This window comes from Passer domesticus, chromosome 23 (genome assembly GCF_036417665.1).
Source record: "Passer domesticus isolate bPasDom1 chromosome 23, bPasDom1.hap1, whole genome shotgun sequence".
Taxonomy (NCBI): Eukaryota; Metazoa; Chordata; class Aves; order Passeriformes; family Passeridae; genus Passer; species Passer domesticus.
Window position 1 is genome coordinate 1,441,240 of NC_087496.1, and position 15,298 is coordinate 1,456,537.

General features: G+C 50.0%; 1 protein-coding gene across 3 annotated transcripts in view; it reads right to left on the minus strand.

The window, feature by feature from the left end:
• The window catches only part of FLI1 (Fli-1 proto-oncogene, ETS transcription factor), an 89,237-nt gene that overhangs the window by 33,903 nt on the left and 40,036 nt on the right, over nt 1-15,298 (minus strand). For all 3 annotated transcript variants that reach the window (XM_064397650.1, XM_064397649.1, XM_064397651.1), the window contains one exon: nt 6,608-6,816. In XM_064397650.1, coding sequence (XP_064253720.1) covers nt 6,608-6,816 — 209 coding nt within the window. The remainder of the gene's footprint in view (nt 1-6,607; nt 6,817-15,298) is intronic.

Consider the following 15,298-nt stretch of genomic DNA (forward strand, 5'->3'; position numbering starts at 1 on the left):
ACCCTCACAGTGAGTAACCAAAATAACCCCGGGGCTGTGAGATCCCCTTGGTGTTTTTGGGATGATTTTTTTACATGATTTTTTTTTACTCTGCTCTGGCAGTTCAGACCCTGCCCATCCCTAGCTCTGTCTCAGCAGCCCAGCCCCGACAGCCAAGTACCAGAAACCTCTGGCAGAAAAGTCTGAAGGGACTTTAAGGGACTGAGGTGAACCTGCCGGGCACTGTGGGCAGAGGAGCCACTCCATGAATCCTGCAGGACACTGAATGTGCTCCAGGTGCCTGGCAGGGTCATGTGCCTGTGCCTGCAGAGCTGTCTCCCTTCCCTCTGGGGAAGTTTTGGGGATGGCTGCATCCAGAGCTGACCCTGTAGGACACACATGGCTGGGAATAGCATCACCCAACTGGGCAGGAGACTGAGCTGTCCCTGAGAAAGCACCATGGAATCTTCAGCGACAGCAAGGGAGAAGATCCTTAACTTTGTGTCCTCTGGAACCCAGCATTTCCTACCAAACACAGCCTTTTCTTGGGAATTGAGAAGTTCTGCCAGCCTGAGTCACCCCTGCAGCCCCTGCCCTGTCCCAGGTGAGGGATTTACCCCAGCAGGAGGGGGGTGTAGCTGTGTCCAATGACAGTGTCAGAGGAGAGCAGGGAGCTGTGAGCCATGGATGAATTCATGGAATATCGCTCCTTCCTCAGCTCCTGCATCACCCACAGGCAGGCTGGGATTCAGAGAAATACTGCCTCATCATTTGAAAGGGTTTGTGCCAGAGCATTTCAGCTGCCACATCAATCCCTGGCTTTTCCCAGACACTCCAGACGTTGCAGTGCTCTCCATGCTGCATTTGCTCAGGCTGTGGCAGGAAGTGTTGTGGATGCCCACAGGTAAATGGGCACAGGCTGGATTCACAAGTTCCCCAGAGCACAGCCCCTGTGGCATGGGCAGAGTCCAAGGAACAGGAAGCACAACTCATTCCCAATGTCCAGAGGCTCCTTGTTCCAGCAGCTCTCTCTGGGGATGCCAAAAGTTTGCATCTTTTGGTTGGGAAAGTTTTTCCTAGACTGGCCAAAATGGACAAGCAGCTTGCCTGGCACTGACCAGTAAATCCTCTGTACAACTCCAGCCTGGGCTCCAGAGGTGTGGAAATAAAACCATCACTGTCCCAGGTCTCTGTCTAGGAACCACCTTTGACTTCTGCTTGAAAGAGCGACAGATTTCAGGAATTTCTGAACCTGACTCAGGGGAATATTTCCTTCTTACTATCCCTCTTTTCCTGTCCTTTCATTCATCCTTTCTTCCAGACCTCTTTTCTTTTGAAATTTGCTACTTTTTGGTGTAGAGCCTGTGGAACAGAGGGAACAGCCAGCTCCTCCAAACTTGCATCTGCCTGTGCTTCAACCCTGCTCTCAGGGATGCCTCGGGAGGAGGGAAGCTCCTGAAAGAGGCTGCAGAACGGCCAAAAGGATGGCAAGGCTGGGGTGCCTGTCCCAGCCAGGTGAAGGCAGACAGGAGGGAGCTGCTGGGGCAGAAGGAGCCGGCAGATCCCACTAGAGGGCTCACCCGCGGCTCCGCGGGGAGCTCCTCCCTGCAGGCACCAGAGCAGCTCCCCTGGCCTTGGGCTGACACAGCACAAACACCCTGGGGACCCCGAACCTTGGCGGTATTTTCATGTTCTGGAGCAAGAGACACATCACAGAACCCCAGAGGGGTTTTACTGGAAGGAGCCTTCAAGCCCATCCAGCGCCAGCCCTGCCATGGCAGGGACATCTCACAGGGTTATCCCAGGGTGCTCCAAGCCCTCCAGCCTGGCCTTGGGCACTGCCCGGGATCCAGGGGCAGCCACAGCTGCTCTGGGATGTCTCTGCAGAACGGCTCCAGAGTATTCCCAAATTTCATTATTTCAGCTGGACAAAATCCATGACACAGGTGGGATTGCCTGGGGAAGTTTGCCCACATCCATCAGCACAGGAGAACTTTCTTTCACATTTGAAGATCAGACACATTTTGTAATATTTTTTTGTAATGGCTCACTGAGTTTAGCTGCAAATGCAGATTAGGGGAAGCTCAGTAAATACGGTCAAGATCTGGGTTAAACTTTACCCAGCATTCATCTAAATAATCCTCCTCCTTTATTTAGTAAAATTTCAAATGTGAATTTTAAACAAAAATTTGTTTTGGTTTTAAAATATAATTTTAAACGGGTTTTGCTCTGAGCAAGGTGCTGTCTGAGGGCAAGGACAGATTTTGACCCTGCCTCAGGGTCTGATAACAGTAGAGGAGTTAATGAAATTTCTACATCTGAATGTTGCAATAATACAGAATTCCCATCTTCTCCCCAAAAACATTGATTCCTGCCTGAGCAGCCCTTACAGACAGTTAGGATGCACTCATCTGGAACATTCTTTCCAGTCTGAGGGTAAGCCAGGGGATCCTGGCATGGGGTAGAGAGCTGGGTGGGTTTTCTATGTTGGCTAGCACTTGGAGAGTCCTTCAAAGACCCTTCTCCCACCCTGCTGAGGACCAAACCCCCACCACACCCTCAGCCCTGCTCCTGGTCTGAGGGAAAGAGCAAAGCCGAGCACTGTCCCTGCTGTCCCCTGGCACTGGCAGTCCCTGGAGCTGTCCCTGGCAGAGCACACAACCCCAGCCCTGCAGCACTCCCTGGTGACAGCACAGCCCAGGCTGGCTCTGCTGGGGGACACCTGCAACTCGGGAACAGGACACCTGAGAGTGAGAGAGGCAGAGCCAGGGGCAGAGCCAGGGGCAGGAGGCACTGGGTGTTGTACAGCCTGCGGCTGGAGTTAGGTGGGATTGAGGTTGGGATTGGCATTGGAGTTGGGACTGGGATTAGTATGGGATTGAGACTGGGGTTGGGATTGGGGTTGAGACTGGGGTCGGGATTGGGGTTGGGATTGGTTGCTCACATGTGTGTGGGGTTGGCCAGGCAGCTGATGGACAGGGTGATTAGAGTGGCCCAGTCCATCCCCACAGACTGGGATGGACATGCAGGGCAGGGACGAGGGGATGGAGGATGGAGAGAATGTTCTCCTGTCCTGGGTGCCCTGGAGCTCCCACGCTAAGGAGTTATCCAGAGGCAGGCTGGGAGCTCTGGCAGTGCATGGCCCTGACATTCACAGCAGCCTTTTCTTCCCTCCTGACAGGGGTTACCTCTCTTTAGGGACACTGAGCACATATTTTATGTCAAAGAACCCTGGAGTCTTGAGCAAGTCTGTGATGAAGGATTTCCTGTTTGCCCAGAACCAACACACTCCAAGGGCCTTTTTCATGGCTCCCAGGGCTCCTACAGTTGTTCATGAATCAGTTTGTCCAGGCAGAGCTATTTCCCTTTTTTCTGAACAGAGGAGGAAATGGCTACACAGGAATCACCACGGAAGGACAGCCCAGGACATTTCATTCCAGAGCACACAGAACACTCAGAAAATTTGGGTGTACAAGTACAGATACACTCAGGATGATACAGAGCCTGTGCTTACAGGACCTGCAGAGCACAGACACGTGTGGTTTATGGCAGCTCAGGGGATGTGGAGGGCTCCTTTTCCCTGCCAGATTTCCCTGGGACAGAGGAGTGGAAAGGGAGGAACCCCTCTGTGTGCGTGGGTCTGGCACTGGGGGTGTGAGCAACTGCAGCAACCACAGAATCCCAGAGTGGTTTGGGTTGGGAGGGACCTTAAAGCTCATCCCATCCCATCCCATCCCATCCCATCCCATCCCATCCCATCCCACCCCCGGCCATGGACAGGGACACCTCCACTACCCCAGGCTGGTCCAAGCCCCAGCCATGATTTGGGCAGCCTGGCAATGCTGCAAAGGCTTCTTCATCCTTTTCCTGAGAAAACCATCCTTGGTAGCCAAAGGTAACCCCCATGACTATCAATACCCCAGATCCATCCTTCTTTCTGTGTTATGCTTTTTCAGGAAAACTCATTTTCCCATGTTTCACCCCAGTTCTGAGATTGGGAACACAGTGCAAATACCCATGGGGTTTTCATGGAGTCACGAAATGCCACTGAGGTACAGTCAGGGTGACATGGAGTTCAGCCTGCAAATGATCCCCATGGGAGAGCAACTGCCACAAAGGCCTTTATCTGAGGGCAAAATCAGCATCTACTGTACACTCACGAGGAAAAAACACCATGCTGCTGTTTGATGTCTTTAACAGCCTCATCTCTCTGTAGAGGGCTGAAAGTGCAAGGCTGCTTTGTGTTTCCAACTCTGTGCTTTGCTGTGTTCTCAGAAACCGGGAAAATGTGCTGCTAAACTCACTCTAAAGTAGAAAAACCCTTGAGAGTTTCACCATGAAACACTACAAATGCAGAGATGTTTGTGACTTAAACATTCAAATAATATTTAAAATTAAAATGAACTCTAAAAGATTTTGCTAAAAACCAAAGTGTATCTATATTATATATATATTTAAAATTGAAAAAATTATTGACATTTTTACACTTAAAAATTATGTTCAAGAAGGTGACATTTGTTTCCAGGCTGTGGACTTGTAGTAATGTTTCTAAAAGAAGCCACCTGGGCTGATATAACAAAATGTTGGAATCCTGACTGATGAGAATTTCAGACTTTCTGTGCTGACAGACTCTGACCCCCAGGAGAACACTGCATTGACCTGAGGCTGTGGAGAAGCTTCCAAAATGGAATGACAGAACTGGGATTGTGGGTGTGGGGTTTGAATAGAAGTGTGTGACATCACAGGGTGGGAAACTTAGAGATTGGGATTTTAGAATATAGTGATATAAATAAAGCAAGATGGAGGTTTTGGGGTAGAGGTTGGTCCTTGTCCTTCTTCTTCACCTTCTTCACCTTCTTCTCCACGGGTTTGGGTGGTTTTGTGTAATTGGATAAAAAAGTCCACATTGCAGGCACAGGTGATTGGTTATTGGGTTAAAGTAAAAATAATTTAGATGTAATTTCTTAATTGGACAGTTTAGCCTTAAATGACCTTGTAGAGAGGGATACAAGGCAAATTTTTACCTTGTTAGAGCAATGTGCTGTAGAACTCACAGTTTGTGAGACTGTAACATAGCTAAAAACTAATAAACTTCTGAGTCCAAACAAAAAATACTATCTCGGATTTAATCCCAGCCTTAGCAGAAAAAAAAACAAGGAATCTATTAACAAAACGTTTTCAAGCTATCCAATTTCTCATTGACCAGGGAAAGGATTCACATCTAAGTACAAATGACAGGGGCTGGGCCGTGCTTTGGCTGTAAGCTGGGCAGGTTACACCATCCCCAGGCACCCTGTGGGGCTTCACACAATTAACCTTCTCCAATGGCTCCCGAATTCCCTGTGTCTCCTCTATCCACTCAGAAGGGGTAGGCACAATTATTTTTATTTTTATTTTTATTTTTATTTTTATTTTTATTTTTATTTTTATTTTTATTTTATTATTCAAAGTCTGCAATGTGGACTTTTCTGTTTAATTACAAAATACTACTTAAACTTAGGAAGAAGAAGGAAGAAGAAGGTGAAGAAGAATAACTTGATTTTGTTTTAAAACTTTTATCTTTCTTTATATCCATTACTCTATTTTAAAACTCTAAATTTTTTCTTTATTATATTTTATACTTTTAATTAATGATACACTTGTAATTTCAGTGTTATCAATTAATTTTGGAATATTTTTTTATGGCTTCTGGTTAAATGCAGTGTTCTTCTGGGAGTCAGAGTCTGTTAGCACAGAAAGTCTAAAATTCTCAGCATCCAGAACTCCAACAGGCACAGGCCTTTGGTTTTGTTCCACCTCGCAGACTCCCATAAAGGACCTCAGTCTCCTGCCTTCCCCACAGAATCACAGAATCCCCAGGTTGGGAGAGACTTTCAAGATCATTGAGTCCAGCCCAGCCTCAACACCTCAACTCAACCCTGGCACCCAGTGCCACATCCAGGCTTTGTTAAACACACCCAGGGATGGTGACTGCACCACCTCCCCGGGCAGCCATTCCAGAACTTTATCACTCTTTCTGTAAAAAACTTTTTTCCTAATATCCAACCTGTATTTCCCTTGGTGCAGCTTGAGACATCAAAAAGCTTTCCATTCCCAGAAGTTTGCTTATGGCCTGGTAGAGCACAAATAAAAGGTGTCCTTCAGGGAAGCCCTGGCAGCCCAGCAGTGCAGCTTTCAGTGCTTCACTGGCAGAAACTCTGATTATTGCTGCATGCTCCCTCTGTGAGCCCCTGGAAACACAGCACATCCATGGGGTGCTGAAGTCAGGGGTGAAATGTGGGATTTACAGCAGCATTTGCAGCACAAGCTCTGTCTTGGCAGTCTCATGCCCAGTCCCTGGAGTGTCCATGGAGACTGGGAGGGACACGTCCTGCAGGACTGCACCAGCAGGGTGCTCAGGCTGATAAAAATGAGTCACAAAGGAAGGAATTGCAGGAGACTGGGACATGGTCCTGCACAGAGGTGTTGATGTGCAGGACAAGAGCACAAACGGAGAGTGGGTGTTTTGCCTTTGTTTGAGCTCAGGGTTTGGATTCAGGAGCTGGGTTCAATGACCCTGCGGGTCCCTCCCAGCTGGGACATTCTTGTGATGTTTAAGACTGTAAGCGTGCAAAGGGTCTTTCCTTACCTGGATCCGTTCATGTGGTCGTACTCCCGTTTGACACTGACCCTCATGGGCTGGTTGATCCACTCCTGCTGGGGGGGCAGGGGGTTGATCTTGTGGGGCTGCCCGAAGTCGGGGCTGCCGGAGGCCGTCATGTCCTTGGGGAGCTGCGCGGCCGCGCCGTACGTGGGGTCGAACAGGGACTGGTCGTCGCTCACCACCGACAGAGCCTCCTGGGGAGAGACAGAACCAGCCCTCAGAGCTGTGACTAAAGCAGGAACTGCCCTCTGCTTCTCCCTCTGAGCTGGGAGCACCTGCAGGGCCCACAGCTGCCCTGCACTGGCTGCCACTGCCACCTGCCCGAGGAGCGAGAGCCCAGGGTCCAGGAGCCCCTATGCAAACCAGGGCATGCTCTGCTCTGCTTTGCTGGCTGCCATTTCCACCTGCCAGGGGCAATCAGAGCCTTTGGGGTCCAGGAGCCCCTATGCAAACCAGGGGTTACTCTGCTCTGCTTTGCTGGCTGCTGGCTTTGGGTGGGAGCAGCGTTCAGGTTCACTGGAGCTCTGCAAACAGCAGAGGAGCTGCTGGGGCTGTCACCTCACGGGGACTGTGTCACCTCATGGGGGCTGTGTCACCCCATGGGGGCTGTGTCACCTCGCAGGGGCTCTGTCACCCCACTGCTCGCTGTGAGCAGCTCAGTCGCAGTCCCAGTGACCGACCTGCCCACCTGCTGCACTGCTGCTCCAGAGCCACCAGGGAACACCTCAGGAGTGGCATGTGAAGATCTCTACGTCTCCTTTTGGAGGGTTTGTGTGCTGTTTGTGTTTTGAGGTTGCTGCTGAAGGAGAAGCAGCCAAGCAGGTCACAGTTATGGGTGTTTGTGGTAGGGGAAAAAATGCATTACTTTACACTTTTTGTTTATTTTGTGGGAAATGAAGGGCTGTGTGTTACCCAACTGTGCATTTCTAGAAATGCTTAAAAACAGGAAACTGTTATCCCTTTTTTTTTTATTTTTCCCCTCCTTGCTGAAACTCCAAATATTGACAAAAATTCTGGCTATCAATTTCCTTGTGTGGATGTGCTCAGGTTTTCCAAGCAAGGAGTGCTGGGCTCCTGATGGCTTTGGCACAGCCCTGCCTGACTCAAAGTGCATCTGGCAAGGGCTGCCTGCTCTGGAGGGAGCTCAGCTAACCACACACAACACAGCTGCCTTTATGAGTGGCAGGGCAGAAACCGAAGGAGGAACCTCCCGCACTGAAAGCAGCCCCCATTTTCATGTGAGCTGATGGAGCAGACTCCAAAACAAAGCTACAGACTCACCTACTCTGGGCTCTTAGTGCTCAAAAGCCACCCAGCAGTGGTGTGTGGGCTGCAGAGGCTCACTGAACACAGCTGAAACCTGGTGTGTGCTAACCCCCGTGCTCAACATTCACAGGGCACAGCCTCAACAGGGAGCTTCTAAAAATAAGAATTTCTTGCTCTCTCCCTGCCCTCCCCCTCCCTTCCCCCAAGTAGTTGTTTCGGAGGTTTGTTTTGTAAATTCTTCCATAACCAGGGAGGGAAATAGAAATTCTGAAAGCTTAGAGAAGTGCAGCTCCTGGAATGACACCAGAATCTAAGCACAAATCAGATACCACAGGCTCATGATATTGTCACAAAAAAATCAGTAATTCAGAGTTGCTGGGTAAACACGAAAATCCCCCTCAAGTTAACCCACTTAAAGAGAGTCAGGCCTATAAAAACCAGCGCTTTTCTATCTGTGATCTCAGATCATGTAACAAACCCAAACAAGCCGAAGTGGCCTAGAACTGGAGTGGGCCTGGCTAAGCTTTAATTCAGAGGAACCCTCAAACATTTGTATAAATCCTGCTGAAGTTCCAGCATTTACTGCACTTTGTGGTCAACCTCTCACACTGGTTAGAGCCACTAAACAGCAAAAAGGAGTTTTACCCCACACTGCCCGGTGTGGGCTGGTGAAAGGAGCTCACTCTGTGTTTAACGTTTCCTGCAGCTTTTCTTGGTGGATCACAACCTTGCAAAAATACCCCTCCCTTTTTCAGCTTTAGAGTAAGGGAGGGAGTGGAAGGTGTCCCTGAGAAGGATTGGTGTGAATTGTGTCAGAAACCCCTCAGAGGGCTGGCTTTATCTCCAGGCTGCACACTTTCCCTGTGCAGGAAGGTACAAAAACAAGAGATGGTTCAGTCTTAAAGGGGAGCAAAGCCTTCCCATCAGAGCTCAGGATTTGCTGCTCCTCTGATTCACTGAGGTCAGCATTCACCCCAGGCAGGGGTTCCCAATGTCACATTTTCTGCAGGCTTCTACTTCCTCAAGTACAGAAAGTGTCAGGTTTCCTTCTTGAGATGATGGGTGAACATCACACTGGACTGCAGGACTGGCTTAGGGCCCTCTAGACCCAGTCTCAGCTGGGCAGAGAAAGGGAAATGTGAATTCCACTGAAAATTCATCCAATAAAGATTCTGTGTGTTTTGGTTTGAAGATTTGCAGTCTAAAAACATACTCTAAAGACATAGAATAATTGTTTTTTGTTTTAGGGAAACAATATCTGGGAAAATAATGATAATGAGAGTTCTCCCACAAAATCAGTGTGAGAGGTTGCTCACAAAATTTTCACTACAATTCAGCAGGACTTATGCAGGGGTTGAAGTGTTCTTCTGAATTCAAGCTTAGTCAGGCACTCTTAATTCCAGGCTGCTTGTTCTACCTAAAGACATTTTTCTTCTGAAGAAATTTTCTGATGGTAAAGAAATTGGAAAGCAGCTGTCCCAAAAAACCCCAAACCTATCAACCCTCCACAGAATAACCCTGGACCAAGACTGTGGGGCTGCATGAGATACAACTTTACATGTACAAGCAAGTACACGCTGCTCTGTGACACAGAGTATGTGGCAGAGAACCTCCTCAGATAAGGATCTTCCTTGAAAGACAAAGTGGCTGCTCAGACCTGCCTGCATGCAACTGGTGTTAACTGGGACAGCAATAACCTCACTGGGGCACGGGGAAGGAGCTCTGCCTTGTTCTGCATGAAGTTTCAACCTGAAAACAGGAGGAGAAATCCAAATGCTCTGGCTGCTCTTGGCAGCTCCTGGGGCAGGAGTGCTCTGAGCTAAACCCAAGCTGGTGGCAGCACAAAGGCTCAGCCCCAGGGGAGCTGAGCACCAGGCAGATGAGGAGAGATAGGGCTGGTGACACCTGCTCAGCTCCAGGGGCACAGCAGAGCAGTGCTGGCGACATGCAAGGCAGGGCGGGTGGCACGGAGCCAGCCCCGCTGCCAGCAGCTCAGCCCTGTGCCCACATCCAGCTCAGAAAAAGCAGCAGGCAGCCTTGGCTGGTGGGGACACCTTCATAAGGCCGGGGCTGCCTGGGGCCCGGGCTCGACTCCTGGAAGGGGCCAGGGCTCGGCCCCCTGTGGGATGTGCACGGCCCTCCCTGTGCTCGCCGCCGGCTCCGCTCCCCGGCCTGCTCAGGGGGGATTGCCTGAGGCACAGAGCGGCGGCTCCGTGAAACACCGAGTTTCTTTCCCCTGGAATCGAGAGCTGCTCTGTGTTTGGAGACTGGGAAACCGCTCCGAGGTGTCCAGGTGCCAACACAGCCTGCCCAGACGGGCACAGCCCACCAGGTCCCCACACGGCGCTGCCTCAGCCTGTGGCCTCGGGCCGGCCAGCCTGAGGCCGAGACAGGGGCTGTGTGTGCTACTCTGGCATATATGCTACTTTATAGTGCCTCTGGGAATAGGCTGGCCTCGGTTTTTCCAGGTTTTAATCACATTCCTGGCATAAATGTTGCCGTGGCAGCTCGTCCAGCGCCCTGGGCAGCCCAGCCCCAGCCCCTCCAGGGCAGCCCAGCAGTGGCTGCCCCAAAGGAGGAGCTGGCACACACTCCTGCATCCCTCAGGCAGGAATCTGTGGTGTGCCTCTTATTTGTACAGCAGTTTCCTGTTGTAAGAGAGTGAATTATCAGGTTTGCCTTTATTTGGATGAGCCATGCTGACCCAAGTCCCAGGTGTGAGGGGTACGTAGCGGAGGCACAGTTTGGCTTTGGCCCTGAGGGCAGGACAGCCAGTCTGACATTCTGGGAGGGCTGACAAGCCACCAGTGCTTCAAACGAGATTTCCTGATCTCCTTGCAAAGGGAGATGGCACACACACTTTAGCAAAGGTTTCAGTTAGTTAATGAACTGAACAGGGCATTTGAGACAGGAGAAAGGCCAGGGGAGCAAGGTGAGTAGTCAGTGCTGTCACCCCACGTGTCCCCAATAACAGGTTATTCCATGCGTGTGCAATGAGATTTCACTGAACATCAACTTTTAGCTCTCTGCATTCACTTTTCTGGCCATAACCACATTTAAAAGATCAAAGCTTCATCCTCCTCCACAAAGGCTGCCTTAGAAGAGAAGACTGAGTTCTGAGTACCTGAACCATTGTGCCACAGAGAGATGATTCCACCACTAGAAAGGTGGTTGTTTTCTTTCCTATTTCCCCCTCCCCAAAATTTCACCACTCCTGGTCGTTTGAGAAAATCACTCCTGAAATATTTTTGTGAAGAGAATGTTGCCAACACGGACCTGAAGATCCCAGACCTAACTGTGTAAAACACCAAAATCCGAGGTCCAGCAGCCTCCCACATGGCCCAGGGTTTGCACTGAGGAGCAGCCCTGGAGTAGAGATGACTTTGGCACTGCAGTGTGTTAGAAGTCAGCATTTCTGCTGCCAACATCTCATACGAGCACAAAGATAACATCAGACTTACAAGAAAATGAGTCAAGTAAGAAATTCAAAAAGTAGCAGAGTCTGTGCTGATTGTGGGGCAGCACATGACGATGCATCGGGCACTGGATTAGAAGACAGTGTTCTCATCCCTACCCTCGATATTTGGGAGCATTCCCCTCTCCCTGCCTTCCCCTCCTCTCTTGCCCTGTACTGTGCACACTGTGGGACACTGAGCCCTGGCCAGTGCTGCCTCGGGGACACACACAGGAATCCTTTGGGCACACTCTCAGATTTCCACTCCTCCTTTGCTCCCAATCAAACCAAGAGTTCCCTCTGCAGCTTTTCCAGACCACTTTTCCTGAGGTTTGCTCCTGCTATTCCACCTTCCTTACAGGATGTGACTGGGGCAAGGACTCCCCAGAACTCCCCCTAGAAAACTGTAATAATGAACATTTGGTTGCCAACAACCTCAATCCAATCTTGTGCCCTTCACAATCCACTGAAGTCCTGCTTAGGAGCGTTTCCTGGCTGCAGTTGGAGATCCATCATCCCCCTGCTGACTGAAGCAGGATGTCACTTGTCACTTCAAGATGCCCTGTTCTTCCCCCTGGTACCCACCTGCAGCACTTCCCAGTGTCCCCCACAGTGCTGCTCACAGCATTTCCCCACTGCTGCTGGTGGGGCTGGGACATCCCAGCTGCTGGAATCCCTGCCCAGAGCTGGCCCTGCCCCAGGAGGGATGGGATGAGATGCAGGCTGTTGTCACAGTCATGGAATGGCATGGCTTGGCTTGGAAGGGACCTTAAAGCTCCTCCTGTTCCACCTCCTGCCAAGGACAAGGACACCGTCCCCTCTCCCAGGCTGCTCCAAGCCCCCTTTCCTGCTGCAGCAGCACTCAGGGTTAAGATGGCAGTAAACCTTTAACGCTGTGTCCAAATGTCTGCACATCTGAGGATTTCTGTGGGTATGAAAGTGGAGTTTCATTCATTAATTTTAGGATATCCCACACTGCAGGTTTTTGCCCCAGCCTGCACTGGAGACTTGCTCAGAGCCACCCACTCGGCCCAGGCTGCCTTTTCTTCCCTTTCCTTCTCTTTCCACCCAGGCTACTCCATCCAAGGGTAGCTTGGCAGCCTTGGAGTACAACATAATTCCTTCCCAGTTCAAATGAATGGGAAATCATAAGATGGTAACTCATGTTAGGGGGAAACAAAGCAGGAGTAAGAGCAGTAGAAACAGCAAAAACACTGAAAACCACCAAAATCATGCTGAAATTAGACAGCTCAAAATTGGGGCAAAATGATTTGGCAAAACTTGTCAGAAGGGAAAAAATATCTCTATCTTTCGGGGGTTATTTTTATGCTCACTATTCCCATGAAATTTTGTATCAAGTGGGTAAAAGAAGGCTGCTAAAATCAATGCTCTATTACTTTCATCCCAAAAGCAGACCCAAAAAGGATAAAAGTATAAATCATTATTCTGTACTTCTCAGAAAAGCACTTTACTTCAGGCACACTTTTATAGGATCTGGACCAAAGACTTTTTTTTCCCTCTGTCTAGACTTCACATTAATGGTTTCAGGGCCTATTTTGGTTTGTTTCCAGCCAACTGGGAATAACCAGGTGACAGTTTCTCTTTCCCAGCAAGTTGCTGCATTAAGCATAATGATAAGGAGGCTTAAACCAGGCCTGGAACTGTGGGAAATCCCCAGGAAAAGCCTCTGTGAGGTCTGAGCACAGGCCCAGGAATGGAGGTAGAATTTAAAAAGAACCTGCCCAAATTATCTCTGTGGCCCCTTGACCTCTGGAAAGTAAATGTGGTGAAAGCTGAGGCTGGAAGGACCATCCCATCCCCATCACCCTGAAATCCTGGAGTGTGCTGCAGCATTTCCCATGGAACATGAGCAGCAGCAGCTGTGCCTGGAGCAGGAACAGCCCTGTCAGCCCCCAGCTGGCTCATCCCATCCCTGGGCTGTGGACAGGGAGCTCCCCAAGCACTCCTGGCCTCCCCAGGGCTCCCCACCCTGCTGGGACTGACACTGGGATGAGAGGTGTGTCCACTGGGACAAAGCCCAGCTTCTGGCTGCCCTTTCCAGAGCACTCCCTGGCTTCTGTTCCCTGCCTGCTTCTGCCAACCAGGACACATGAGATGATTCAGGATAAGGCCAGAGTGAAACCTGTCCTGAGTGCTGGAAGCTTTACCTTTGGCATGGCTTGGGCCAGCTTTCTTATCTTGGCAGGTAATTTCCCTGCATCACTGGAAATCTGGCATCCGATAAAAACCAGAAAATGGCTCTAACTGGGATGGACAGTCCTGAGCTGGAGATTTTCCCAGGAGCCTGAAGCGACACAGAACTCAAAAGGATTCACCTCTATGGATTAACCAGCCTGACCCTGCTCAGGCCGAGGACTGTATGATCTCACAAGACCCTTTCCAAGCCATGTCATGTTCCCAGAAAATCAATCAGCCTTTGCCAGGTATTAACACTCCCTTCAGTCACTTTCCTGTGCTGGTGTCTCCACTCCTCTGCGCCCACAGCTTTTCTCCTCTGAAGCTGTATCCCCTTCTCACTGAGACTGACACTGTGGGGTGATTACTTCCCAGGGCTGAGCACTCAAATCCACCCAGTTCTAGCTCACCTTCCTTTTCATTTCATTTCTTTGTCCCCTCACGCTTTTAAAATAATTGCCTTGCTCTGAGCAGATGTGTTTGTAAACAGAGACACATGGACCTAACTGGGAACATGCACCCTTCAGTAAATATTATTGTAGCATTTTTATGGTCTTCTCTGCTGAAGAAACAGGGAGGGAAACTGCAAGATGGTTTCAGAGTCTGGCTTGCTGACAAACCCCAAGAATCCCGGAGCACAAATGCAGAAATGCTGTGCTGACCTCAGCTCTGTCCTGGAGCACCCAGTGCCCAGCCCCTCGCCTTGATGTGCTGCCAGAGGCTCTTCTCAGTGGCCAGCATTCCATCAGGACTTTGCAGACTGAGCTGAGCTCACCCCCAGCTGCATCTGCCACTGCAGTGGTGTCACCCTGTCCCTTAAAGCTGAGCTTCTGGGGGCTATTTTTACTTGTGCCAGAAACTGAGACTGTGACAATCCTGCAGGGTTTGTTTCCAACATGCAGAGATAAATTGAAGCTTTTCAATAGAAATAATTTGCCCTAGAAAGGAAAACAACAAATGGAGAAAACTAAAAATGCTGGGGGTTTGATATGAGAGAAGGTTTGTCCCATCTCTGGGCTTCCTCTCAGGCTGCCTTGGGAAAGGACAGAAAGCAGAGTCTTGAAAGCACAAAGGAATAGGTGCAAGCTATGAAACCTCATCATCTTTTCTCTTTGGGTTCCTACTGCCAAAGCACTGGAAACTGTAAAAAGAGCATTCTCCCAGGAATTCAAGAGGTGGGAGGGGGCAGCTTCAGGAGACACAAATATTTCAGGTTGTGACTCAAGGCTCCAGAAGTGCCCATTCATTATTTTTATTCCACTTTGATACCATTGTCCCGTTACATTCACAAGCCCGTGCCGTATCCTGTTTTGTTCCCTGACACCGTTCCCTGCACAATCGCAGGAAGCCCATCAGGAAGCGGCCATCGGGGGCTGGTTTGTTTCCATCCGCAGAGAACAAAACAAGCTCCTGCAGCCCGAGATGACTTATCCCAGACTGAGGAAAAACAACAGCAAGAAAGGATCCCAGCAGCATCTCCAGGAGCGAGCACAGCCTGCGCTGCTTCCTGGGCCTGGAGCCTGGAGCACCTCAGCAGCTCTCGAGGGAATGCTCAGCTAAAAGGAAGTATATGGAATAATCCATCACTGACACCTACAGTGCACAGCCACGGTCTGGACACTATGGGGGCAAACACAAGTCCAACACAATCCTGCAGCTGAATCCAAAATGAGATGTGGCATGGGTTTTCCAGTGTGAGGGCTTGGGTCTATTTGTGTCCTGAGCTGTGAGCCAGGTTTGGGTTAAATCTGAGCTCAGGG